This window comes from Tiliqua scincoides, chromosome 13 (assembly GCF_035046505.1).
Source record: "Tiliqua scincoides isolate rTilSci1 chromosome 13, rTilSci1.hap2, whole genome shotgun sequence".
Classification (NCBI taxonomy): Eukaryota; Metazoa; Chordata; class Lepidosauria; order Squamata; family Scincidae; genus Tiliqua; species Tiliqua scincoides.
The window spans coordinates 14,490,628-14,518,204 of record NC_089833.1 but is presented as its reverse complement, the minus strand read 5'-3'; the positions used below and the strand labels follow the sequence as shown (position 1 = coordinate 14,518,204).

The 27,577-nt window shown below is 48.3% G+C and overlaps 1 protein-coding gene and 1 pseudogene across 1 annotated transcript in view; both read left to right on the top strand.

The window, feature by feature from the left end:
- The window catches only part of CARD11 (caspase recruitment domain family member 11), a 54,137-nt gene extending 36,654 nt beyond the window's left edge, over positions 1 to 17,483 (top strand). Inside the window, exons 15-24 of the mRNA XM_066640536.1 lie at positions 1,009 to 1,210; positions 2,550 to 2,676; positions 5,127 to 5,367; positions 6,789 to 6,888; positions 7,712 to 7,807; positions 9,188 to 9,320; positions 10,467 to 10,646; positions 12,087 to 12,211; positions 14,751 to 14,866; positions 15,612 to 17,483. Of these exons, the coding sequence (XP_066496633.1) occupies positions 1,009 to 1,210; positions 2,550 to 2,676; positions 5,127 to 5,367; positions 6,789 to 6,888; positions 7,712 to 7,807; positions 9,188 to 9,320; positions 10,467 to 10,646; positions 12,087 to 12,211; positions 14,751 to 14,866; positions 15,612 to 15,816 (1,525 nt within the window). The 3' untranslated portion in view covers positions 15,817 to 17,483. The remainder of the gene's footprint in view (positions 1 to 1,008; positions 1,211 to 2,549; positions 2,677 to 5,126; positions 5,368 to 6,788; positions 6,889 to 7,711; positions 7,808 to 9,187; positions 9,321 to 10,466; positions 10,647 to 12,086; positions 12,212 to 14,750; positions 14,867 to 15,611) is intronic.
- Positions 6,602 to 6,721, top strand: LOC136633712 (5S ribosomal RNA; annotated as a pseudogene).
- Positions 17,484 to 27,577: the final 10,094 nt, after the last annotated feature.

The window sequence follows — 27,577 nt, the reverse complement described above, 5'->3', positions numbered from 1 at the left end:
ATGGTGCTCGTACCACCAGTGGTACTTGAGGTGGTGTCTGATGGTAGCCGTGGGACCCCCACTGCTGGGCACTAAGATCAGCAATGTAACATGACAAGCAACAGTAGGAGTATTGGCTCAGCAGGCAGAGCTCCAGTGTGTGCTTTTTGCAAGCTCAGAACAGCCCTCCTGTCTGCTCCGAGCCTCTTACTGGTGTCTGTCTCATTGTGCGTGGCCTCCCAACCCAGAACTAACTTGGCAATGACATCATGGCCAATTGCTTCTGGTACTTCCAATAGGTGGGCCATGCAAAGTGTTGTGGTGGGGGACAAATTTATACAATCAGCAGAACTGAATGGTAAAACCTTCATCTCGTGTCGGTTGTGCCATTTCAGTGGAAGGGGAGCAGTCTGGATTGGGACAGTGCCGTGAGGAAGGGAGTTTAACCCTTGCTCTGAACCATGATTCTAATCCAGATACACCCCCCCCCCCCAACGGCTGCTCTTTGCATTGGAAAAACATTCCTGTTGACACCGTCTGACTCTGAGGCAAGTTGATATTTTTCACGATGTATGACTGACTGGAAGGCAAAGTTTTGCTTTCATGTGTAAATTCTTCCGATTTGACCTGATTTATCAGATGCCCCATTTTAAGAGTGTGTGTGTGTGTGTGTGTTCGTGACAGAATCAGCCCCACAGAATTCAGTGTGACAGTAAGGTCTTAGGTTAATATTCTTTGGATTACAGTCTCAGAGCCTTTTCAGAAATCCGGGTTGCTGTTATTGTTTATCTTTGGGCTTTTTTCTCACACTCCCAAGCCTGCTTTAGACTGGAAGCAACTATACAATCGTTATTTTTTTTTTTCCCCTTAGTCATTCAAGCCATTTAATGGCAAACAAAATCAGGACACTATTGCCCATTTTTCCTATTGTCCCGATCACCAAGTTCCTGCTTGAAAATCCCAGATGTCTCAAGAGAAGGCAAAGAGCATGTCTTACTGAGCTGTCTTGTTGCTTCCTTTGACACACAGGCCGTTCCGTCCCTCCGTAACATCTGTTGGACGCCTCCACAACACGCTCCGGGCCGTCCAGTGCATTGTGTTGAACGGAGACACTTTGAGCGGGGAGATCACACTGTTGGGGGGGAACGCCCGGGGATGCTTTGTCAATTCTGTCAAACTGGATTCCATGGCAGAGAAAGCCGGTCTCCAGGAAGGGCATCAGTTGCTTCTGGTGAGGACTTGGCAGTCGAAAATTCTCTTTATGTATTCATTCATTCCGTTAAAAGGTTTATAGGCTACATTTCACTTTCAGGGCAACTTCCAAAAAAAAAAAAAGTTACAAGACAATCTATATATGCGTGTGTGTGTTTTTAAAATCTTATATCCTGCTTCTCTCCAAAGGACCCAAGTCAACTAACAATACGATTAAAATAATCAATAAGACACAATGTTATTCTTCCTTTTTTTAAGTGAAACAAAACAACATTGACTGAATTTGATAAAAGCCTCAGGGCTGTGCAGGCTGAAAAATGAGGGCTTGTAGAGCAGTCAAGACTTTCTGCAAAAGCCAGGTTTTTCACCTGGCATCCAAACATGTACAAAACGGGGGGGCAATCAAGCCTCTCCAGGGAGGGAGCAGCAAAGAGTTGGTGCCACCACTGAAAAGGCTGTGGCCCTTGCAGAAAGCATCCAAGTCTTGCTCAATTTCTAAATACTTTCCGACTGATTCGAAACAAAAATTAGTCCCATGCAGAACATAAACTGCAGTTAATGTCAACCCCTATCAGGTGCTTCTCTCTTTCCAGTTACACCATTTGGGTCTTAATGCAATTCTAGATCCAGCCCACACTCCACAGCTACTACTCTTAACAGAGCAAGTCTGTGCTGGTCTATTCAGAAGTAAGGCCCACTGGATTCAGTGGGACTTACTCTCACATCAGTATGTACAAGATCACAGCCTAAGTATCTTTCATATTTACAGAGTGTGTTTCATATGTTCCAAGCATGTCCCAGGTGTTTCGTTCTTTTTAATACTCCTTGAAACACCCCCCTGCAAGGTAGCCCAATATCATCGGGTCAGCAGGAGGGGAGAGAATGGGGCTGAGCGGACACAGTCTTGCCTGTGGCCAGATAAAGAACTGAAGATGGAAGGAAGATGGGATTAGGGGATCTCCATCACACAGGGCCACTGCAACTGTGTGTGACTTTGCTAGTTGATTTGTTGCCATTTGTGATTTTTGTGTTTCCAAACTGTGGCACTAGAAAGAGCATGGAACAGACCTCGTTTCCCAAAGGCTAGTCCTTCTTCCCTGCTCCAGCAGTTGCATTTACAGGGTAGACACAAATACTCCAAGCACAGCGATCAATCCTTCCGGTGCTGCTGTTTTATAGTTAGAGGCCGGGGGTGGATGAGAAGGGAGAGAGAGAGAATTATGATCAAATGTCACAGATGCGTCCCTGTCGTAAAAGGATAAGCCGGGTTGTTTGTTCCAAAGAGACGTGAGCTCCCTCGTTTAATAGGGGGAATAATTGACTCGGAGGAGAGAATCATGCCACTCTTGTGCCTGCAGGTGGAGGGCTGCATCAAAGGAGAACATCAGATCCTCACCTTGGACAGCTGCACGAAAGAAGAAGTCCACTGGCTGATTCAGAGGTGCAGCGGACCAATTACGCTGCATTGCAAATCAAACCACGAAGGTAAGGGGCCGCGTGCTTCTCACCCCGAATGTGAAGAGGAGCCTGCGTGTGTGTGTGCAGGGCCGGTTGAAGAGACCAAGGGGAGAATGGGAGCATTGAATGAAACCGTGGCCTTGTAGCGGGTTCAGATCACTGGCTCATCCAACCTCTGTTTTGTCTCCAGCGATGCTCAGCAGCTCTCCATGGTTTTCGGTGAGGCCTCTCCCAGGCCTACCTGGAGATGCTGAGGATGGAGGCAGCAAAGCAGGTGCTCTGAGCTACGGCCCGTTCCCTGAAGGCTGCCAAACAAATTTGTCTTTCCATTACTCCTTGCCAGTTCCCTGGAGCTGGAGCAGCAATCAACCTTCTCGCTTTCCCAAGGGGGTGTGGAGAGTGATGGGCCTAAGGGAGAACTGCTGTGGGGTGCATTTAGATCCCACTGTGCAGGAGCTGATGTGGATAGAGGGCTGCCCCAAATGACCTGTGTGCTTTTCCTATGGCTTAATCCTATGCCAGCTAGCACCAGTGGAACAGGTGCACGTGCTGTTGCAAATGTCCCATAAGGGAGGGGCAGTTCAGGCTGGGGAGAGGGGCGGGGATGGCAGAGGAAGCCTCTGCCCTATCCTATCACCCTTTCCAGGCTTGCAAGGCCAACACGGGGCTATTTTGCTGGCATGGATCCAAGTAGCCCCATAGTGGCTGCAGCACTCATAGTGGCTGCTGGGGTCTTACCCAGGGAAAGGGGAGAAATGCCCCCTTTCCCCAAGGATTCCTTCAACAGCTGCTGTCCCCTTGCTGGATATAGCGCAGGCTGCACTGGTCCTTCTGGATTGGAGCACCGATTGGGATTGGGTTGCTCAGGGCTTCATGAGTACAAGGTGTCCATGTAAAAATAGAAAACCCACCACCACCTGAATCGTGAGGGAGAGGGCTCCAAAGCCTGCAGCCCTGCATCCAAGGACCAAACAACAGGTTGCTTCAGTTACACCAGTACTTTTGCCTCCTCGTCGGCACTCTCCCACCCACGATATCTCTCTGCTCCATGTTGGGATGGCAGGATCTCCGTCATCCCGGTAACAGAGCTGATGTCATCTCTGGCAAGCCCCCAGAGACTCCCCCCTCCCGCTGCAGGTTGAGCGGGTGCCAGAAGGTCACGCCAACATCTGCCGGGGGGGGGGGGGGACGGACAGTCGGCCTCACCAAACAGGCATGGCAAGCACCTGTGGCCCAATGAACTTGCGGAGGGTGTGTTAGCATATACTGTGGGAAACATTTTAATCTGTCTCACAAAAACACACACACACACACAAACAGCATTTCCGACTGCTGTAAAACCAACCAGGATCAAGGGGATTGCAGAAAGTTAAATTCCTCGCTGAGAAATTGTCTCTCCTCCCCCCCCCCCTTTTTTAATGTTTTCAAACATCAGAATGAATGCCGTACTTGGCAGGAGTAAAAAGCAGGATACAGATTGTGTAAGGTGCCAATTAGAGTTAATTATGAAATGACTGAGCTGCACATTACACCAAACCCAACCTCTCTCCCCACCATAAAGCGCTTAAAAGAATGGAGGATTTAATTGGCAATGATTTTGCTTTAACTTGAGTCCATTTGTGGAGGTCGTAGCACCAGCAGCATAGCTGGGAGGGGGGGGAACCCAGGGCCTGGTGACATGATGATGCCCCCCCTTAACATTGTCACATCACAGCCCCCCGCCCCCGTTTATGCAAACATCCTCCCTCCTTTGCACATGTGTGGCTCTGGCCCCAGAGATGGCTGCATTTGCAGCTGAATGAGGGTGGGCCTATATCTCATCCATATGCCACCAGATAGGTGCTGTCACTCCCCAGCGGAGATGGCAGAAAACCACCACTCTACTGCAGAGGGGGGGCCTGTGGATCCCCCCTGACCCCAGCCTAGCTAGGCAACTGCATAGCACTAGGTCTGTTGACGGTGGCGCTCAGACTCTGCCTTTCTCCCCAACTTCAGGTGTCTTTGAAAGATAGGTCTGTTTAGGCTGCAATCCTAGACACACGTTCGAGGAAGTAAGCCCCATTGAACGCAATGGGACTTACCTCTATGCATAGGATTGCACCGCAAGTCAGGCTCTGGAGAGTGCTGGGAGTTGAGGGTGTATCTTTCTGAAGCTATGGCTTTTAAGCTTGTCTCTGATGTTTAATTGTACTGCCCTTTTATTGTCGTTTTCATTTCGTCTTTATTTGCCGTTTTAGTACTGCCGCTAGCCACTTTGAGGCCTCCAGGTGATAAAGTGGCGTTTAAGCTAAATAAATAAAATGTCGCATACAACAGACCTTTGGCTGCTTGCTCTTGGATGCAAAGACACCAAGCAAGACCTGTCTCGGGGTGCCGAAGACTCAGGGTGGGATAGCTGTCCATGTAGGACATCAGCCTTGACCTACTGTTGAGTCCCCATTTTTCTGATGGATTGTCACACCTGGATCCTGCCGCAGGTTATAGGAAGCTGCTGTCCGACATTAAAGAAGGGCTGGTGGCCTCTGGGGATTCTTTCTACATCCGCCTGAACTTGAGCATCTCCAGCCAGCTGGACTGCTGCTCCTTGTCCGTGAACTGTGATGAAATCGTCCACGTCCTGGACACCATGCACCAGGGGAAATGTGAGTGGCTCTGTGCCCAGATCGACCCCTTCACCGACAAGGACCTGGAAACGGGAACTCTCCCCAACTTGAGCCGGTAAGCACAGGGCACACCTTCCCTTCATGCTTCTGACACCCGAAAGCTCAGAAGTTGAACATGTGGGACATTGAGATGAACATGACGCAGCCTCCGTAATAGTGGTCACAGCTCTTCCAAAGAGCCGCTTGAAGCAGGGACCACAGCTTAGTGGTGGTGCGCTGTTCTCCATTCACAAGGTCCCGGGTTCAGTTTCTGGCACTTCAGGTATAAGGTTCAGGAAAGACACCTGCCTGAGATCTTGGATGACTTCTGCCCATCAATGTAGACCATATTGGGCTAGATCAGGGGTGCCCAAACCCCGGCCCTGGGGCCACATGCGGCCCTTGAGGCCTCTCAATGTGGCCCTCAGGGAGCCCCCAGTCTCCAATAAGCCTCTGGCCCTCCGGAGATTTGTTGGAGCCCGCACTGGCCCGACACAACTGCTCTCAGCGTGAGGGTGACTGTTTGACCTCTTGCGTGAGCTGTGGGATGAGGGCTCCCTCCACTGCTTGCTGTTTCATGTCTGTGATGCAGTAGCGGTAGCAAAGGAAAGGCTGGCCTTGCTTTGTGCAAGGCCTTTTATAGGCCTTGAGCTATTGCAAGACCTTCATTCATTCATATAAGTAATCTTTAATATATTCATTTATGTATATTTATGTAAATGTATTCAAATTTTAAATGTAAATTAATTCTTTTTTTTTTCCGTGGCCCCTGACACAGTGTCAGAGAGATGATGTGGCCCTCCTGCCAAAAACTTTGGGCACCCCTGGGCTAGATGGACCAGTGATAGAACCAGCTTTCCTGGCCCTTGAAGTGGCACACCAAATGCTAGCCCCCTTACCTGGTGATGTTCCAGCCCCTGCGCCTCTCATTTTCTGGACTGGATAAGGAAGAGGGGACAGAGCAGAAGAGTGGAGGAGAGAGAGTGGTGGGCTAGAGTGTCTTTGGTGCTCTAGCCCATGACTCTCTTCTTCCACTTCACGCTTCCACTCCATTCCTTTTTTCCAGTCTAGGAAGTGGTAGGATAAGGGGAACTTCAGTGGAGGCAAGTAGGCAGATGGAAGGGCATCCTCCCCCAGCAGGCATGTGGACTATGAGGAACAATCCCTCTCTCAGACTGCCTTCACCTCTCTCTAGAACAGAACCTGTTACATGTCTCCATCCTAAACAAAGAGTAGACAAGGATATTCAACGAAGCTGTCCTTACTTCAGTCCTCCATGTTACTGACTTTCCTTGATTTTTCTCCATGGCTAATGCAGCAATTGTTACCCTGCACATGCCCGATCTCATCTGATCTCGGAAGCTAAGCAGGGTCAGGCCTGGTTAGTACTTGGATGGGAGACCGCCTGGGAATACCAGGTGCTGTAGGCTTATACCATTCAAGACTGAAGGTTGCCAACCAATGCCCTGAAAACTCCAAATGCTCCTTTTTTTGCAGAGCTCAACAGCTCCTCTTGGTGAAGCTGCAGAGACTGATGATAAGCAAAGGCAGCAGGGATGAGGTGGACAGTTCTCTTGGAACGCTCCGAACCCCACGGGTGAGTCGCTGCCTCCATAGCCACAAGAGGTTGCTGTCCTTTCAGCCAGTGTGTTCCATTTTCTCCAGGAGCGTTCTGCCCAATCCCATTGTCGTGCCCTGACTCCTGGACCTTTAAATCCAGCGAGGTTTCTATGGATCTGCATCATGAGTTAGTAGAACCAGAGCTGGACAAAACCAGAGTCAGCCTCACAAAACCGCAGTTGGGAGCGATGCACAACTGAGTGGTGTAGGGTCCTGAAATTTGAAATCTGAATGACTAACGGACAGTCCTCTGGGAGTACACAGCGAAGTATACAGTGATGCACTGAGCTTAGTGACTTGTCTCCCTCCACTCCATTTTGGATCAGGGCTATCTAGTCAACAGTGGCAGCTACATGCTTCTTTAGCTCTGAGATAGGGTGTCAAGCAACTGTTACCTTGCACATGCCTGATCTTGTCTGATCTTGGAAGCTAAGCAGGGTCAGGCCTGGTTAGTACTTGGATGGGAGACCACCTGGGAATACCGGGTGCTGTAGGCTTATACCATAGTCTTTCGAGACTGAAGGTTGCCAACCAGGGTGTCAAGGTGATTGCCATCTCCCATGGTTCATTCCCAGCTTTGAAAATGCCCTTGAACGTGGCGGCTCCATTTTATTGTTTTGGTGGACCTTGGCTTCGTGAATTGTCTCATTCTGATTTCCTCTTGGCCTGCCCTTCCTTGCCAGTGGACCCCACAGGTCACTTCTGGGTTGAATGAAACTGCCTAGAACTTTGAACAGAAGTGAATCCAAAAGCTTGATTTTTAATGAAACAAATGACTTTCTGGGTGCCATTTCTACCAGAATACACTGCAACCGGAAGAGCACACGCCACCGAACGATCCCAAAACGAGCCCTCGACTCTCCCGGGCCAGTTTCCTTTTGGGGCAGATCTTACAGGTAAAGAACTTTCCTCTTGGAGCTAGTATGTCTTTTGTCAGCAAATCAGAGTCTGGCATTTCTCTGCAGGTTTATGGTTCGGTTTATGGCTCAGTTTATGGGCCGTTCAACCTGTCAGGTGACCAAGTACTAAGCCCCCCAAAAAGGAAGATTTACCAGACGATCATTCCTTCTGCCTCCCAGCTTTAACCTGCCCTGTATTCTCACTGGGTCAGGCTCAGTGAACTGCTTTCTTCTCATCAGTAACCATCCAAGGTGAGGCCCCAAGTGGTCAGGCTTCCATGTCTGGGGGGAGAGCTGGCTCTCGGCTCAATGCGGTCAGAATGAAGTAGCTGCATCCGGCACGCTCCGGATCAAGCCCCCAAAACACTGACCAATGATTAGAAAGACAAGAAGCAAATAATGGAATCCCATGGCAGGCAGGAAGTTCTGAAGAAACAGGAATGTACAGGAAGGCCCGAGTTCAAGTGGCTCAAGTTAAACCCGAGCTGCAGTCTGGTGTCTTTGTTGGGAGGTCTGAGGGTATATAGAATGCCAATGCAAGGGAGGGCACCAGGATGAGGTCTCTTGTTATCTGGTGTGCTCCCTGAGGCATTTGGTGGGCTGCTGTGAGATACAGGAAGCTGGACCAGATGGGCCTATGGCCTGATCCAGTGGGGCTGTTCTTATGTTCTTAAACTACAATTCCCAGGAGGCCTTGCAGGTCTTCTTGTTATCTGGTGTGCTCCCTGGGGCATTTGGTGGGCCGCTGTGAGATAGAGGAAGCTGGACTAGATGGGCCTCTGGCCTGATCCAGTGGGGCTGTTTTTATGTTCTTAAACTACAATTCCCAGGAGGCCTTGCAGGTCTTCCTTTGTCTGGTGTGCTCCCTGAGGCATTTGGTGGGCCCCTGTGAGATAGAGGAAGCTGGACTAGATGGGTCCTGGCATGATCCAGTGGGGATCACCTTAGGTTCTCTGTTCTTAAGGGAGCAGAAGTCTAGCCCAACAAGTTCACCAAAGAGTAGAGGCTCCAGCCAGAGCAGGCCCTGACCTCCCTGTCTCTGAGGCACCACATAAAATGCTGCTCCCCTTGCACACCCCTTTGCTGCTCCATATAGCTACAGCCTCCACTGCTCTTCCTCCTACTCCTGGGTTTTGCAAGGGAAATGGAGATCAGAGCGGAAAGGAAGTGGGGAGGCATTCACTCCACCACATTGCTTTCCTCTATACTTTCTCTGCCGCTGTATTCATCCTCTTTGAAGCCAGGAAAGTGGGAACAGCAGCAGGTGCAGGAGAACAGCAGTGGGCATACCCCGTCAATATGGTGCCTGAGGCAACCAACCCAGTTGTGCCAGCCCTGCTCGGAGTTTGCCCTGATAGTGCCTGTGTCTGCTCTCAGTTTGTCAGCAGGTCTGAAAACAAATACAAGCGCATGAACAGCAACGAACGAGTCCGCATTGTCACTTCGAAGGACGCCCGTGGCAGGCCAGAGGGGCAGCCTGTGACCAAGGCCCTGCTGGATCGGTTTGAAGGTATGGGGGTGGCAGAACAGCCGGTATTTATACCTGCCCACTCTGAAGCTTGAGCACTTTGGGATGGACACAAATGGGGATGTCACTTGATGGGGATGTCACCGTCAAATTCATTCTAGGGCCAATGGAAGAAACAAGTTGGTGGGAGATTTTGGATGGACAAAAGGAGTTTCAACATCATATAGTTAGCCTGAGGAATTCATGTCCACAAGATGCTGGAATGGTCACTTAGCTTAGATGGCTTTAAAAGGGAATCTGACAAATTCAGGGAGAACAATATTGTTTCCCGAACGTGCCTGGGTCACGATGCGCAGCAGCCTCTTCTTCCAAGCTCAGCTTGGAAGATTTTATTAAAATAATAATAATACAGGTATTTATATACTGCCTTTCTTGGTCTTTATTCAAGACTTTATTCAAGGCGGTTTACATAGGCAGGCTAATTTAAATCCCCGTACGGATTTTTACAATTGAAAGAAGGCTCTTGAGCCACAACAATTCAGATGTTTCATTCCGATCTGGCTGCACATTCTGGCCTCCATCCTCCCACGCTCAGAGCAGATGGAATAGCTCAGCTTCAGCTTCCCAGCTGCTTCAAGGTCGCATGGTGCCGGTGGCCTCGAACTGGCGACCTTGTGGATGTTATCTTCAGGCAAATAGAGGCTCTACCCTCTAGACCAGACCTCCTCCTTTATGAGAGCCAAGATGGTGGTACCCAAGTCCCATGAGTTCTCATGAACATGTAAGTTGGGCCACCTGTGGCATCCCTGTGTGTTTGCTATGATACTCTAAGGTGTCATGACACACACTTTGGGAACCCCTGGAGAACAGGTTTACTGTTCAGTAAACTTTTACCCCTGGAGAACCTGTTTACCCCTGGAGAACAGGTTTACTGAACAGGTTCTATAGGTTGTTAGAAGTGATGACTGAGTGGAACTTCCAAGTTCAGCAGCATCTGTCTCGGAATGCTGGAAAGCGACAGGGGACAAGGACCATTGACTTCATCTCCTGTTTTGGGCCTTCCCAGAGGCATCTGAGAGGGAACAGAATGCTGGACTAGATGGGCCCTTTTGAGCTTGCTCCAGCCTTACATAGAATTGTGTGCACTAAATGCATTCCTAGGTGGTCAACCCTCCCCTTTTCCCTCAGAGTTTGACTCAGTGAGCGAGATAAATAAGAGCTTCAGCCTGATCCCGTACAGCTCGGTGAGACCGATCCATTGCGACCACTGGCGCCCGGTCCTCTTCTCACCCGCAGTGCTCTCCAAGGTCCTAATTCAGAAGCTTCTCAACTCCGGAGGAGCCCTGGAATTCAATTTATGCAAGCCAGGTAATGCTTCCAGGGAGAGTTACTAGTAGGTGAAGTGCCAACCCCTGCAGAAAGGACCACAATGGTGCCAAGGCCGTCCCAGTGGGAGGGCAAGGGAATGGAATAAAATGACCTGTTGTTGAGAAAATGCATTTATTTTGATCCTGATACATCAGAACTGATGGCTTTAAAAAAACTGGAAAATTCATGTAGATCTAGCAGTGCTTATAAGCCATAGAAGCTCCATTGAGCAGTACACCTTTAATTACTAGCTGCTGAGGTCAGACAACACGGGTCAGCCGTAATCTTTATTCCTTGGGTGTGAACCTTGGGTGTGATCTAATTGGCCCCTGTTGGAGACAGAATACTGGACTAGACACCCCTTTGATCTGATCCAAAAGTATGACGGTTTTCCTGCTCTTACGTTCATTTGTATACACAATGGCTATATGTCTGTTGCAGACTTGCTATGCTTCACTGTTGAAATGCAGCCTTGAAAAGGAGCCTGACACCACAACGTGGGCTTGCAATTACCTAGATGTCAGTTATTCTCCCATCTCGGCACTTCATGTGCTATTTCTTGAAATAGGTCACGAACAGGTTCACCAGATTTAACTAGCTTGAAGACAAACACGCTGCCAGTTAAAGCCGGAGGACTGTAAATTAGGGGACAATAATGAGACCCATAATTATTTTGCACTTCTTATGTGTGGTATCTTACTCATCCCAATGATATTTTGGGGTCTTGGTACTCAAGGATCTCTGAGTGTGGTAAAATCTCAGATGTAGGAATACAGTGGGATCTGCAGGGGAACTTCCAGTTACATTCAGGAGGCCTTCTGAGGTGCACGGAGGCTGTGCGTGGCCTCCCCACATCTCAGAACTCTTCTGGACACAAGCAGAAGCCACTTCCGGTTGCATCCAGGAAGGATGGCCTTGACCCTCGGCCTAGACCCTCGGCCAGGAAGGATGGCCTAGACCCTTGGCCGTGTGCTCAACATCCACAGATATTCAGATCTACAGATGTTCAAAATCTGCCCACAGATAAGGAGGGCCCACTGTATAGAGAGAACCCAAAGCTGGAGGAGCTTATAAATGTCTGTACCCTACAGATTTAAGCTAGTTTGGGTTAGCTCCTATAGCTTCAAGGGAAACTGGGAAGTGCAGTTTTGACGTGAGGCTACCAATTCACGGCAACGCTAACAGTTCCCAGGATTCTTTGAGGGAAGCCTCGACACTTGGACCAGATCCGAAAAAGGAAAGACTTCTGGGCATTGGATAGAACACCCATAGCAATTCCATATTTGGCAGGGGTGCACCTGAAACTGATCCGGGTTAAGTGCTTTCTGGTTAACTATTAACATTTAATGTTTGGTGAACATTCTGCAAAACAGTGCTGGGGGGGGGAGGTGTCCTGGCTACAAACCCTGGATGACTGCAAAGCTCATTTTCTGCTTCCAGATATCATAACAAAGGAAGAGTTCTTGAGGAGGCACGAGCAGGAAACCATCATACATTCTCGAGAAAGGAACCCGCACACCTACGAATGTATTTTTCCTGCAAACATTGAGGCTGTTGCTGTCAAGGTGGCTGGATTTTGGTCTTGGTTGTTAAGCAGTCTGCCTTTTGTAAATACAGTGAGCCTTGGTATCTATGGGGGAGCCGTTCCAGGATCCCCTGCAGATACTGAATTCCATGGATAATTAAATCCGTGGGCTGGGGGGAATGGCCTGGTGCTGCAATAACCTGGGAGGCGTACCTGGCCCTCTGGAGGTCTATGCAAAGCCTCCTCAGAAGCCTCCCAGACACGACCAGAAGGTACTTCCAGTTCACACCAGTGACTTCCAGTTCCATTCAGAGATGTTCTGAGGCGCTCCAGCCATGGGCTCAGCATCCGTAGATACACAAACCTTCAGATAAGGAGGGCCTACTGCAGTTGAAAGTGTGGTTGTTGTGGGCTCCGCGCATCGCCAAGTGCTGGGAGTTCCAAAGGCAGTGCTAAGGATTGCACTATCAGTCTCCTTTTTTTCTCTCCTTCCACGTTGCTTTGTTTCAAAATCCACCTTCATAATTTCAGGCATCTTTTTGGTCTCTAAATTCTCCTTTTAAAAATGCATTCCCTAGGCTCTCATGCATCCATTAATTTTTTTTTTTATTACAATTTTTAAAGCGGGTCGCCTGAGCCCTAGAAAGAGACAGTGATGTGCAGAACAAAGATAATAATGTCAAGCCCAAACAGATGGCATCAAATACAGAACGCTTGTTATGCAGTAAGCGAAAGACAAGTCAAAGATTGTTTTTCTCCCTTTGAGGAGTAATTACAGAACATGATGCATTTTGAACAAAGTTTGTTCAATTGTGTGCTCTCATTTGACTAACTTCATTCTGGTGGAGCCTCCCCATCTTTCCATCACTTAATTTTCACCTAGAGAAAGGGGTTTCCTCGCACATGGCGATAAGGGAGGGAATGTGGTTGGTCGGCAAGTGGGACGATTCTGGGCCTAAGCTGCAATCCTAGTCTAGCATCATTGATGGGCGCAATGCTGTTGACAGTCAGTCATAAGAACATAAGAACAGCCCCACTGGATCAGGCCATAGGCCCATCTAGTCCAGCTTCCTGTATCTCACAGCGGCCCACCAAATGCCCCAGGGAGCACACCAGATAACAAGAGACCTGCAAGGCCTCCTGGGAATTGTAGTTTAAGAACATAAGAACAGCCCCACTGGATCAGGCCATAGGCCCATCTAGTCCAGCTTCCTGTATCTCACAGCGGCCCACCAAATGCCCCAGGGAGCACACCAGATAACAAGAGACCTCATCCTGGTGCCCTCCCTTGCATCTGGCATTCTGACATAACCCATTTCTAAAATCAGGAGGTTGCGCATACACATCATGGCTTGTACCCCGTAATGGATTTTTCCTCCAGAAACTTGTCCAATCCCCTTTTAAAGGCGTCCAGGCCAGATGCCGTCACCACATCCTGTGGCAAGGAGTTCCACAGACCAACCACACGCCGAGTAAATAAATATTTTCTTTTGTCTGTTCTAACTCTCCCAACACTCAATTTTAGTGGATGTCCCCTAAAGTCAAAGGGAAGGAGGGCCATGTGTGCATCTTGGCATTGCCAGGGACCACAGCTGTGATTCCCAGGGATTCCTACCAGCTCATGTTCCTGAGGCTTTCAAAGTTGCCACTCCAGCACACATGCTCAGTGCTGCTTCCCTAATCCAGGGGTGTCAAACTTATTTCAAACAGAGGGCCAAATAGACTTCACAGTGCCTGCTGAGGGCTAGAAGTGCCATCACTATGCAGGAAGTGATATCATTAAGCAGATGATGGCCAAAATAGGCACTTTGTTCTCACATAGAAACTCATTAGCTGCACATGACAAGAGAAGATGTGCAAATCTTGATCATATTTTCAAGATAGTCCCATTATCATGTGGGCCGCCCTTTCAGCAGCGCTGCTTTTGCCGAGGCATCAGTTTGAATTAGACCGACAAAAGAAAATATGTCTTTACCCAGCATGTGATTCATCTGTGGAACTCCTTGCCACAGGATGTGGTGACGGCACCTGGCCTAGATGTCTTTAAAATAGGATTGGACAGATTTATGGAGGAAAAGTCTATCATGGGTCACAAGCCGTGATGGGTATGTGCAACCTCCTGGTTTTGGAAGTAGGCTGACCTCAGAATGCCAGATGCAAGGAGTGGCAACAGGATACAGTTGGTCTTTTATGCTCTCTGAGGCATCTGTTGGGCCACTGTGAGATGCAGGAAGCTGGACTAGGGAGGCCTTTGGCCTGATCTGGCAGAGCTCTACTGATGTTCTTATGTAATGAGCAAGGGAAGTTGATTGGAGTCACTGGAAAGAGCAGGTGACCAAGGGTGGTAGAGATAGACAAGTCCACATTACAGACTGGATACTTTGGGAAGTCAGGGCAGTGGGATATATGCCAAGGCTGTGGCATGCCTTGGGGGAAAGGAAACTGTAGCTTCTGATCCAAAGTCCTTTGATCAAGCATGCCACCAGTGATGCAGGCTTCCCCAGCACCTGTTTGCAGTTGTCTGCTAACAAAGCCCAAGACACACTTACCGTCGTCCTTTCTTGACTTCGTGTTTACAGAACAAACACTGCCTGCTCGAAGCTGGGATCGGCTGCACAAAGGATTTAATCAAAGCCAAGATATATCCTATTGTTCTCTTTATTAGAGTCTCCGAAAAAAACATCAAGAAGTTCAGGTATGTTGACTGTTCTGATATTCCGGCACATTTGCCAAACGTCACTCTAGGCGCCCTTATCAACAAGAATCTGCTCTGTCTTCCTATCATTCAGCCTTCTCTCTCTGGCATGGTTCCATCCTGTAATTTGCTCCTTCCTTCTCTTTGGAAAGATTGACATGATGATAAGTACAGTTGCCTTGATGCAAGTGAGCAGTAGCTACCGATGACTTAACAAATGGGATGGGGGAAAGACAGATTTCTTTCCCTGCCTGCACTGCTTTGTGTAGAACCTGGTTGCCTCCTGCTCTTACTTTTTCACACCGTTTTCTCTCTTGATATCATCAGCGGGGCAGAGAGTTCAGGGGACCTTGGAAGGTGTAGTTCTCAAAGGGCTACTGCAGCCCATGGGCTTGTGAGAGATGCAGTTCTCCAAAGGGCTTCTTCAGGACGTAGGCCCCAAGGCTGTGTGCACTGGGGGGGGTGGGGTGTCAGAGAGGAAGGAAAGCAAGGGCAGACTTTGGTGCTCTCACAGCATTGGTTTGGCTTAGAAAAATGATGCGAGTCCGTCCCCCCCTTTAAAGAAGCCGGATCATTTCAATTTAATCTGAGGCGACTAGGGAAGAAACTGTTCATCTCTTGCAATTGCCAAGTGTCCTTTTTCTTAGCCAAAAGTGCAGGAACAGGCTTTGGGAATTTGTTCAAAGGGGATGCAAAATGCACACTGTTAATAACTCTCCCTTTTGGCCTTTCTACAATGACCCAGAAAGCTGCTTCCCAAGCTAGAGACAGAGGATGAGTTCTTGCGGGTGTGCCGTCAGAACGAAAAGGAGCTGGAGGGCTTGCCCTGCCTGTACACCTCTCTGGAGGCTGAGAGCTGGAACAGCATCGAGGACCTCCTGAGGATCATCAAAGAAAAAGTTGGGGAAGAGCAGCGCAAAACTATCTGGATCGATGAGGATCAGCTGTGAAGCGGAGACCCCGTTGGCGAAAGAGATCTCGCTGGTCACAGAATCAAAGCAGGCCTGGAGGCTTTGAGAACTCTCTGGTGTCAAGCCTGCCACTGTCCCTGTTCCAGTTTTACTGGCTGGGGACCCTCAGCAGCTGGCAGAACATGGTGTGTGAGAACCCAAATCAAACTCATGGTTGGCAACATTCAGTCTCGAAAGACTATGGTATAAGCCTACAGCACCTGGTATTCCCAAGCAGTCTCCCATTCAAGTACTAACCAGGCCTGACCCTGCTTAGCTTCCAAGATCAGAGATCAGGAGCATGCACAAATGGGCACTTTAGATGCTTTGGGGGAACGTTGACCAGGACTCTGTCATCCAGGGGTTTAGCTCCTGTACCACAACCCACTGCCTTTTCCAGAACAGGAGCAGTTGCAGGGCAGAGACTAGATCTCAGACGAGAAGTTTGAAGTATAACCAGCTTACGGTGGGTCTCAAAATGGGGGAGTTTTTGACAGCTGCAAAGGAAGACACGGGCTCTCACCAAGCATAAATTCTCTGGGAAGAGCTGGGTTTGGAAGGAGAGGACCCCTACCCCCCCACCCCACACTCAGACCATGAAAGAATGTATTTCATTATAGAGATTCCAGCCTGCTTGGTAGCAGAGTATCTTGTCACTACAGATCTATGCCAGTTTCATGCCAGTTTAATTGCCATGGCGTCTTCCAAAGGGTTATGGGAATTGTAGTTTTAAAAGGTGCTGAACATTCCTGCCTGAGCACTCCTGTCCCCTTCTTCCCCCTCCTTCCCTACAGAATTACAATTCCCAGAGTTCCCTTGGGAGAGGGAATGCTGTCAGGCAAACCTGAGTTGAATATTCTACAGTTTTGATTTTCACATCAAACCTAAGAATGTCAGAGGGGAAGAAAGTCTTCCCCAAAATACTTAGATAATGCAAATGTTAATCTTTTTTTTTCCCAAGGACATTCCATGTCACCTTTTCCCATGAGTGCTGCTACTGCTTTGGCAGTCATTTCCTGCCCCACCCGTTGCTGGCTATTGCTTCCTCCTCTTTTGATTATCGAGATGGGTGACAATCCCCCCCCCCAAAAAAATCAAGAACCATGGAATGAAAAGATTGTCACAGCACTGCCCCACCAGTCCATTCTGGATCTACTCTGGATCTGTGCTGATGACATTGCTGAAGGCCATTGTCAAGGAACAAGAGGGCATTTCCTCAAGGAGCACTGACATTTTGCCCCCAAGGAGGGAGGGATTTTTCAACAGAGCTGGAAACGTGTGCAAAAAACTGTGCGTCATTTTGCATGCGCTCCACTGTTATATGGACATCAGTCTGCAGTGTCAGTCGCCTTAGGTCATCTGTGGATTAAAAGAGGAACAATCCACCAGGCACTTGCTGCTAAGCGCACCTCAGTGGGGCTTGCATGGGGTGAAAATAAATTGAAGTCACACAGCTGTCCTTGGCAGATTGAGCCCTGTGTCTGCAATAGCCACACATGGTTTCTATCCGGCCCTTTGAAGAATATAGATTGCCAAGGGCTTTGTAGCCGGGAGTGAGAACAATTCCTCAACGTTAAAATCTTAAATTAAGTGGTGAGTTTGTTTTTTTGCCACAAACCCATGGAAGACTGCCTTGTCACTTGACATATTTTCTTCTATAAAATCATTTATTAGCACATAAAAATAACAGACTTTCTCTGTTTTTTTCTGCTTTTTAAAAAAAAAATTGCACTTTTGGTAATAACATGCAGGTGATCCTTTAGAAGGTGATTGCCATAGGCTGTGGACCAACAGTGGCGTAGCTAGAGGGGTGCAAAGCATTAAGATCAGGCGCCTGCAAAACTTAGTACTTTGCACCCCCTCTAGCTACGCCACTGTGGGCCAAGACAACATAGAGGCAAGAACTTGAACATGGTTTTGCTAAAGTTAGTACAGGCAGCTGAAGAGGGGTAATTGGAATAGGAATTGATGTACGTACACATATATTTAAAGAAAAGTGTATCGTGTCTTGCAATTAAAAGGTGAGATTCAGCATCTGCAGACATAAAAACAAGCCAGCTGAGATAGCTCCTCATTCCCAATCGACTCTGGCCAGCTGTTCAAATGGTTTTGTATAACCTCAAGCTGGCAGTTCGGCACATAAGGGATCCGTCGCTCGTAAGGATTCCCCACAAACTTTATTTTACAGTATTTGATTTTCTTTTTTGTGCCATCATGCTGGCTGGAGGCGAACCCGTCAATCATTTTTTGCTTGAGCAGGGAGTGCAATTTAGGGAGCAAGGGTGGGGGGTGGCGGAATGAGAGGGCTTCTCGCCGTTACAAAGCCAAGCTAGTGTTTCACTCGGGCTATCGTAGATGCATCAGTGACCTGCTTAGATATGTCTTGTAGCAGATTCTCTTTTTTTTCATAGCCTTGCAGCTTGGCAGCGAGGATGACATGGGGAAAAGTAGGACATTAGACGTATCTGGCAGACTAATCACTGATCTGTGGAAACGCAGGAATTTTGTGCCTCCTGGACTGCCCAAGCTCTTAAACAAGAATGAGGAAAGTTACCAGATACAAAGGGAGGCCGTGTGCCTCTGCCTTTAACCATTGTATAGAACAGGGGTGCCCAAACCCCGGCCCTGAGGCCACTTGTGGCCCTCAGGGAGCCCCCAGTCTCCAATGAGCCTCTGGCCCTCCGGAGATTTGTTGGAGCCTGCACTGGCCCGATGCAACTGCTCTCAGCATGAGGGCGACTGTTTGACCTCTCGCGTGAGCTGTGGGATGAGGGCTTCCTCCACTGCTTGTTGTTTCATGTCTGTGATGCAGTAGCAGCAGCAAAGGAAAGGCCAGCCTTGCTTTGTGCAAGGCCTTTTATAGGCCCTGAGCTATTGCAAGACCTTCATTCATTCATATAAGTTCATCTTTAATATATTCATTTATGTAAACTCATGTACATTTATTCAAATTTTAAATGTAAATTATTATTTTTTTCCGTGGCCCCCCGACACAGTGTCAGAGAGACGATGTGGCCCTCCTGCCAAAAACTTTGGACACCCCTGGTATAGAAAAGAGGGAATTTCAACAGGTGCAGCTCAATATGGAGCCGAACCTGCCAAAATTCCCTCTTCTGTGCAGTTGTTAGAGGCACTCTGTTCCCCTCTGGGAACCCTAAGAATGAGGATCTGGGGAGGCTTTTTAGCTTGGGGGGGAAAAGGCTATAAAAAGAGAACATGATGGGGACATAAACTTCTGCATCCTGGACCAAGAGAGAAGTTTCTTCTCTGTCTATACCAGAACTGGGAGTATACAGTGTAGAATTGTTCAAAAGCAGCATGCTCTGAATGCTGGTTGAAGGGGGGCAATGGTAAGAGAGAGGTATGCCTTTTCCTCCTACTTTTAGGCTTCCCTGAGGTAGCTGGGGGGCATTGTGGGAAGCAGGAACAGCCCCCCCCCTTTTGCTCCTCTTGCAAAATGTATAAGATTTGCAATTTAGACAATGGGCTCCTTCACCTGTTCTGTGCAGCTTCTATTCAGGGCTTCTTGCTGAAGCATGTTCCACCCTTCGAATCCAGTGCCAATGTGCCATGCACTTGCGCGTTGCCACAAAGAACCATTTCTCTCGCGGCCTTTACGACATAAAGCGGCACGATTCTCTTTCACCATTTCCGTGTTTGCCCAACCAAACAGCGTCAAGAAAGATCAAAAGACAGGACCCGAATAGCCTGGCATTGAATGTGTATTGGGCAGCCCCTTAGAGGGAGCCCTCCAAGACCAGATGATGGGTGATAGAAAACCCACTTGAGTGTAAATCTCTACCCCAGAATGGTGGTTTTGCAAGATATTCGACATCAAAAGTCACCTGACAACTTAGAACAAACAGCTGTACTGATTTTATTCCAACGTCTGACACTCTCTCTCTCTCTCTCTCTCTCTCTCTCTCTCTCTCTCACACACACACACACACACACACACACACACACACACACACACACACACACACACCCCTACCAAAAGAGAAAAATACGGTTTACTGTCAGAGCCGGCCCTTAGTCGAGCGAGTTCGTGGCAGGCAGGCTCAGGCCTGGCTAAGGAGCAAGGTGCAGTGGCATTGCTAATGGGGTGGGGGCAATTGCCCCAGGCTCCATGCTGCTGGGGGGTGTCGTACACTTGAGCTCACTCCCAGGGTTTTGGGGTGCTCAGAGTTGTTGGTTCTGAACCCTAGAGCCCTCAAAGATCCCTGTTCGGTAGTACTGCCACCACCCTGTAAGAGCCAGTGCCTCAGTCCAGGGACACCGAGACCCTTTAGGCTTAACTATATCCCTTGTAGGCACTGAGCACTTTCTTTACTTAAAGTCTCAGTCCTCAGGTTTCTAGTCCACAATGAGGATTTTTGGTAGCTTGCTCAACACCTAGGCAGGATTCTGAACCTTTGTCCCCAACAGACAATGAACTAACAAGGTAAAAGGATTTTTACTTTATTAAGTACAAAGGGTTACAAAAAGCTGCAAAAGGCAGCAAATGCTAGAGGCATAAAACTTCTAGGAAACCTATCAGCATAAAACAATAAAGCTAACTGGCTATCTCTATTATTTCCTAACGCTCACCTGGGTCAGCTTCTTTTGTAGATCCTCAGTTACCTCTGAGGCCACATGGTCCTGGCCTGGGGCAGGATGTGCACCCACGCCAAAAGACAAAGACCAAAAACGAAGAGAAAAGGCAAAAGGCACCCCTTTGGGCTTTGTTCTTATACTTCTCATGCCAAGAGGATGGTGTGACTCTCTACTCATTTCAAACTGCCCAATCAGAACTCTTGGGGACAGAATCTTCTCGAAGTGGGGCTGGATGCTAGTTCTCTTAGTTCTCCCCCTCCCCACTGGGGATTCCTGGGTGCCTCTCTGGCTACTGAGGTGCTACATCTATCACCTTCCATGAGTTGTAAATACCTTTCAGCTAGGATTCAAGCCATTCTATGTTACTGGGTTACTTTGGTTCAGGCTTTGCAATGCTGCTAGGCCTGAACTGCACATATTCATGACAGGGGAGCGCCACACGACTCAGAATGCCCACTGGAGCATTTAAACAGGGGCTTACGGTTTTCACAAAAAAGGCTCTGACAGGATGCCTGGATCTCAGGAAGGGCAGGGGAGAGTCTTCACAGTCACCAGTTGTCCAAAAGTAAGATTTGCCTCCTGGAATAGATCTCTACAAGGGAGGTTAAATGGGAAGGGGGTGGGTTGAGTTGAGGAGCACAGAGGAGTGCTCCTCAGCATATCTGGATTGGAGGGCACAGCATGGGCCCCTTCTGCTTTTTTGCCAGGAGGGTGGGGAACCATAAGAGATTGGGCAAGGATTCTTTATGTCTTGGCCAGTATGCTTATAGATATACACACTAAGGCTGAGCTGATGATTGCGCAGCACCTAAAGGGGAAAAATATGTATTTAAAAGGAAAGAGGGAAGGAAATATCTTCTTAATTTATTAATTTTAATTAAATTAATTTAGATTTGATTTCATCATATTGGGGGGCTCCAAAATTATCTTTGACCCCAGGTGCCTGGTGCCCTAGTTACGCCACTGGCGGAGGGTGTATACTGACTGGGGTCAAGGCTAAGGTATCAGATGGATGGAAGAGGACACAGGTTGGTGGCAGAGAAGCAGAGGAACAACAAACCGGCAGCAGAATCTATGGAAGTAGCCAGGAAAGGTCTTAATTTGATGGCCAATGCCTCGGGCCTGACCTAGGAGTACTGATAGCCAGACTAGATCAAGGAGAGTCAACAGACTTTCTGGAGCTTTAAATGCCCCCTTTGTGGCAACATAGTAGGACGTGACCATCTCTGCACAATTCTGCCTTTGAGGTTCTCCCTATTTCCCCCCTTGAGTCTCCCGAGCTGGCCTCACGGACCCTTCAGTGTGCGATAACCTTGGGGAAATGGAGCTGTCATTTCAACGTCAGCCTCCCACCAGCTGACGACAACTCTCTGCCGTCCCCTTTCACGGAAGTGCTCTGTGCTTCCCGGGCCCCTCCAAGGCTCTGCTCATTATCAGAGGGCACGTTATTAAACAAAGAAGCAACAGTGAGATGGAGGAAGCTGAGAGAACGGCACTGCTGGGGCTTCGTTTGTTCCCATTGATTTTCCCATCACCGTTTATTACTTTGTAAGCTTCCAAAAATAAGCCACACAGCACGGCGGGGCACGTCTCCAAATTCCTCCACTGAGTGCGCTGGCTCTCGCTTCTGATAAGAGCAGCCAACTGGGGTCCTGATCTCCTTGAGAACGAGACAAAGCAACCTGCCATTTCCATACAAAAGAGGCCATTGTTGAGCTACAGTTCTCTGGCGCAACACATGCAAGACTGTCGCAGCAATCGGTGTGCGCCGTGGCTCCACAGATCTGTGGCAAAGATGCAGAGTGCTGTCGTGGGCTCGGAATGTAGTTCTGGAAAGTCTCCAGTTCCATGTTTTGAAAAAGTCTCTAGTCCTGATGACTGTGAACAGGGTCTTGGGGGATGCGGGGCCCAATTAGAATATTTTTTGAAGGACCCTTGCTTTACAGCCAAGGTCTGTAGAATCTTAGAAATACAAATGAAATTTATTCTAGACCTTATGTCTTCAGTGGCTGGCTAAGCCAGAACTAATTAAACCACATTGGTTTGGCAACCTTCAGTCTCAAAAGACTTTGGTATAAGCCTACAGCACCTGGTATTCCCAGGCGGTCTCCCATCCAAGTACTAACCAGGCCTGACCCTGCTTAGCTTCCGAGATCATGGTATAAGCCTACAGCACCCAGTATTCCCAGGCGGTCTCCCATCCAAGTACTAACCAGGCCTGACCCTGCTTAGCTTCCGAGATCATGGTATAAGCCTACAGCATCTGGTATTCCCAAGCGGTCTCCCATCCAAGTACTAACCAGGCCTGACTCTGCTTAGCTTCCGAGATCAGATGAGATGGGCATGTGCAGGGTAACAGTTGCTTGGTCCTAATTAAACCACATTGTGTCCCCTGAAAAAGAGATTGTGTACCTCTGCACAGTGGCATAGCTAGATGCTGCAGTGCCTGAGGCAGTGATGCCATAGTCACGATGTCACATGACACTGACCTCACTTCCAGGGTCTCCTCTCTTGAGAGGAGCCTTGCATTCCAGCTGCTCTTTTGCAGTTCACTGCACTCCCCCCCCCCATTAAATAATAAATCAAAGCCAAATAAAACCGTTCTATTTTTGAACAGATTTTTTTCTTTGGTAGCTATATTGGCACACGCATGAAGCAGTTAAAGCTCAACAAAACTGCTCAGTGGCACCCCGGGCATATGCCCTGCCCACCATACCTTTGATACACCACTGCCTCTGAAGACCTGATGCCGGAGATAAATGACAAAGAAAGGCCAGCGCCCTTGCTGGTGAGCTTCCAATTGGCTGGCCGTGTTTGGTAACTGAGTTCTGAAGCAGGCGGTGCTTAGTTTGGTACAAGAGAAGTGAGAGAAAGGTGGATCGTGGGATACATGGCATCCAAATGATCCGTGAAACTCCTCACTGCGAAACGGCGCAGAGTTCAGAGGATGACGGCATGTGCAGGGGAGGTAGGAATATCAATAGCTATTAACTAAGGTGGCCTGGGAATGCACATCCATAATGAGTATTTGGCTGCTTGCTTGGAGTCGATAATGGGGAACAGACTATTAAGTGACTCCATCTGGAACTAACGACCATCACGGGTACGACGCAGGGCTTGCGGAAACCGCTGGTCGAGCCAGTTGAGCTGGTCCCGTCGTCTGAGCTGGGCAAAGTGGGCTCCAGCAGTCAGTGCGATATTTCTTCTTCTGCTGTTCTCCCCCCCCCCCCCCCGCCCGACACACACAAGTTTTGTCTCCAGATTGCACCAAATAATTGTTTTCTTGCTGGTTTTCAGAAATCGCGGGGTAGATAATTGAGCAAATGTGCAAGAGGGCAGGAGGCCAGGAGGGGTTAAGTGAAAGCTAAGTTGACCCCATCAGCAGGTGCAATTTTGGGGTCACCCTTTGCTGGAAGGAAAGCTGAGAAATATCAATCTGAGGCCTTCATTTCGTAAATGTATTTTACAAGAGCGGGTTTCGTGACTGATGGGAGGAATGGGTTGGGAGGAGGGGTGGTGCATGCGCAGAGGCAGTGATGGATGGAACCAGAACCAGATTCAGAAAGTGGGATAAGAGTTCAACAGTATTGATCAGAGACTGGAAGCCTTAAATATCTCTGTTCATCTGGAACGGCTTTCATTCATACTTTATTATTCTTGCTATTAGGGTCCATAATTTATCACTATCAGTTTGGAACATAATCAACTGTTTTTTCAAGATTTCCACCTTATGCTCTTTTCTTTTTGTGTGTATTTATAGCAATGAAGTGGTAGAGAAAAAAAAAACAAAAAAAGACTTACTGAGGGTTTTGGGGGTTTGTTTTTGGAAGAGTCTTATCTCCCTCTGCTGGTGAAAGTCCTGTCAACTTGACTTCTCAGAAATAATCAAGGCACACAGAAGCACATACCTGTGCTTAAAAGCACATAAGCCACCAGGGCACAGTGCAAGTGCTTGCTCACTTCGACACTGGGCGCAATCCTAACCCCTTATGTCAGTGCTTTCCAGCACTGGCATAGCAGTGCCAATGGGATGTGTGCTGCATCCTGCAGTTGGGTGTCACTCACGGAGGCCTCCCAAAGTAAGGGAGTGTTTGTTCCCGTATCTCGGAGCTGCATTGCCCTTAAGTCAGTGCTGGAAAGCACTGACATAAGGGGTTAGGATTGCACCAACTCACCATTTGAAAATGCCATCCTGATCCACTCATTTTTTAAGAGGAATCCAGGCTGTGACGACTGAGGACGTGACATTACACTGAGTCAGTCTTGTCAATTTAGATTGGTGCTGGTTCTCCAAGGTTTCAAAACAGAAATCTTTCCGAGAGATGCCAGGGATTCTTTTACCGAATCATGGAAGCAAGTGCTCTTTCACTGAGCCACAGCTCCCTCTCCAACCAACTGCATCGCGGTGCTTTCAGTGTCGCCCCCCTGTGTAATTAATCTGTGGAACTTCTTGACACAGGATGTGGTGATGGCGTCTGGCCTAGATGCCTTTAAAAGAGACAGATTTCTGGAAGAAAAGTCCATCACGGGTTATATGCCATGATGGGTATACACAACCTCCTGGTTCTAGAAGTAATCTATCTCTGAATGCCAGATGCAAAGGAGTAGAAACTGAATGTGGGTCTCATTTGTGTGTTCCCCGAGACATCTGGTGGACCATTGTGCGATACAGGGAACTGGACTCTTGTTATCTGGTGTGCTCCCTGGGGCATTTGGTGGGCCGCTGTGGGATACAGGAAGCTGGACTGGATGGGCCAATGGCCTGATCCAGTGGGGCTGTTCTTATGTTCTTAACTACAATTCCCAGGAGGCCTTGCAGGTCTCTTGTTATCTGGTGTGCTCTCTGGGGCATTTGGTGGGCCGCTGTGAGATACAGGAAGCTGGACTAGATGGGCCTATGGCCTGATCCAGTGGGGCTGTTCTTAGGTTCTTATAACTAGATGTGCCCTTGGCCTGACTCTGCAGGGTCCTTCTTATGTTTTTCAGATCTATGCTGGTATAGCATAGTAGTAAAAAGCCTGAGCTGTGAATTCACTGTTGCTCTTAGAGGCTGAAATCTATTATTATTGTTGTTGTTGTTATTTATTCTATTTGTATTCCACCTTTCTCCCTGAAGGGCACCCAAGGCGGCTAACAATCTATTCTCAGGCCTGTCTTCCATGAACCTGTCTAAGCCCATTTAGCCACCCAAGCTGTAGGTCCATCACTACACCTGCATTTTATAACTTCCTCATGTATTTTGAAAGGAGGACTTTCATTTGTTGGTGTTGAATCTATAAGCAATCAATTTCTCCAGGTGTTGTCAAATATTATGGGGAAGGGAAGGAAAAAAAAACTTCTCCCAACCAACCTTGGCCACAGGACAGGCATTCCAGTCATCACATGATAGGAGTACATTGAAAAACCAGTGAGGTGTAGTGGTTAGAGTGCTGGAAGTAGACCATGAAGGCCTGTGCAGTTGGGAAGCCCAGCGGGTGACCTTGGCCAGTCACCATCTCTCAGTGTAACCTACCCCATGGAGTTGCAGTGAGGAGAAGGGCCGTGAAAGCTCATTGGAGGAAGAGTGGTACAGTATAGAAATACAAACAAAATCTAGCCCTATCAAAATCCGCCAAACTGGTTTGATGAAGGGCTATGCTGGGAAGCAGAAGGAAACAACCTTTGCCTCGCTGGATATGATACCTTCACAACAACACCTGCCATCTCCCTGAAAACTTTGCTATCTATGGACTTTCTAATGCAGCCAATCCCACCCTCTTGCACCCATCTCGCCCCTGGTCCACTGAACCCCTGTGTACTCTGTTATTAAGTTCCACTTACCAGGATCTTGATGGCAGCAACATCCTTTTCCAGTGCTCAATGGAGACACAATTCCTGCTTTTATTTGTACTCTCTGCTATTTGCGCACCATGCAATTTGTCTCTTCTTGACACCTTCGTACGCAGGTTCAGACATTAGGTCAAGTCTCACTGCCCTGTGACAGGAAGTGTTGGTACATTATATGAGGGGTGGAAAGGACCCCACCGCCTTCCAGTTTCAGTTCAGCAGAGATATGCTTGAGAACTGATCTCCCTGTAGCAAAGAGCCATAGGACACAAATGCACACAAGTGATGGCTGTCTTGATTTGAGCTCCGTAAAATAAATGCAAAGCCCAGAACTTCTCAGGGTTGCTTCTTGCTGGGCCAAAAGTACCAACATTTCTTCACAACCGGCATTCACTGCACATGAAGCAGTACCTGCGCTTCACATTTTGAGGCGTCCAAAGTCCCTCTGTTTATCTTCTAAATCAGTGTTCTTCAACCTGTGGGTCATGATCCCAACGGGGTTGCAAAACCTCATTTTGGGGGGTCGTGGCAACCTTTCAAAGCCCACCTCTTGCAGGAACAAAAATGGCTCATGCTTTACTAACTTGAGATGGTGCTCGAGATGCCCTCAGCAGTCACATCCTGTCAGGAAAATGCTACCCTGCCCTTAGCTTAGCACACATGTCTGTGCCAGGCTGGTTTCACTAAGATGACGTCAGAATTCCAGCCTGCCTAAGGTGGACAATATCACCACTGAAAGAGACAATTTTGTGCAGCATCATTGGCTGCCAGTGCCATCAGTCAAAAACAGGGACAGGGTGGGCAGATTAGGTCCTGGGAGGGGTGGGATCAGTGGTGGGTCCCCAGTGTATTTATTGGGTGGGGGGTCATCGCATGAGAAATTGTTTTAAATGATGGCATGGGCAGTTGTGCACATGAAAAACGGACACATGTATGCATCCCTGTCCATGCATATGACATGATGTGAGAATAGATCTCTTGTTCCTGCCTACTTGGTGAATTGCTGGCTAAGCTGAGTTGTGGACCAGCAGGGTCTTTCCAACTTGTATTTTGTGCTCTGGTGCTTGGAAATGTGAGAAGACAGTGTTCAGCTCTCCTTCACACTCCCCAAGCCCACTCTTAATCATTCCGTCTGCTTTTCCTCCAGCCAGTAAATATCTATTTCATGTCCAATCTTGAAAGCTCACCGATAAAATATGAGGCTGCATCCAATGATCTAATCATAATGTCTGAGTATTTTTGGTGCACAAAACAGACCTGATTGGGTGCCAGGATGACAGAGTGTGATAGTACTGGAATCCTTTGAACACTCCTTTGAACACTTCTGAGAAGCATTTGA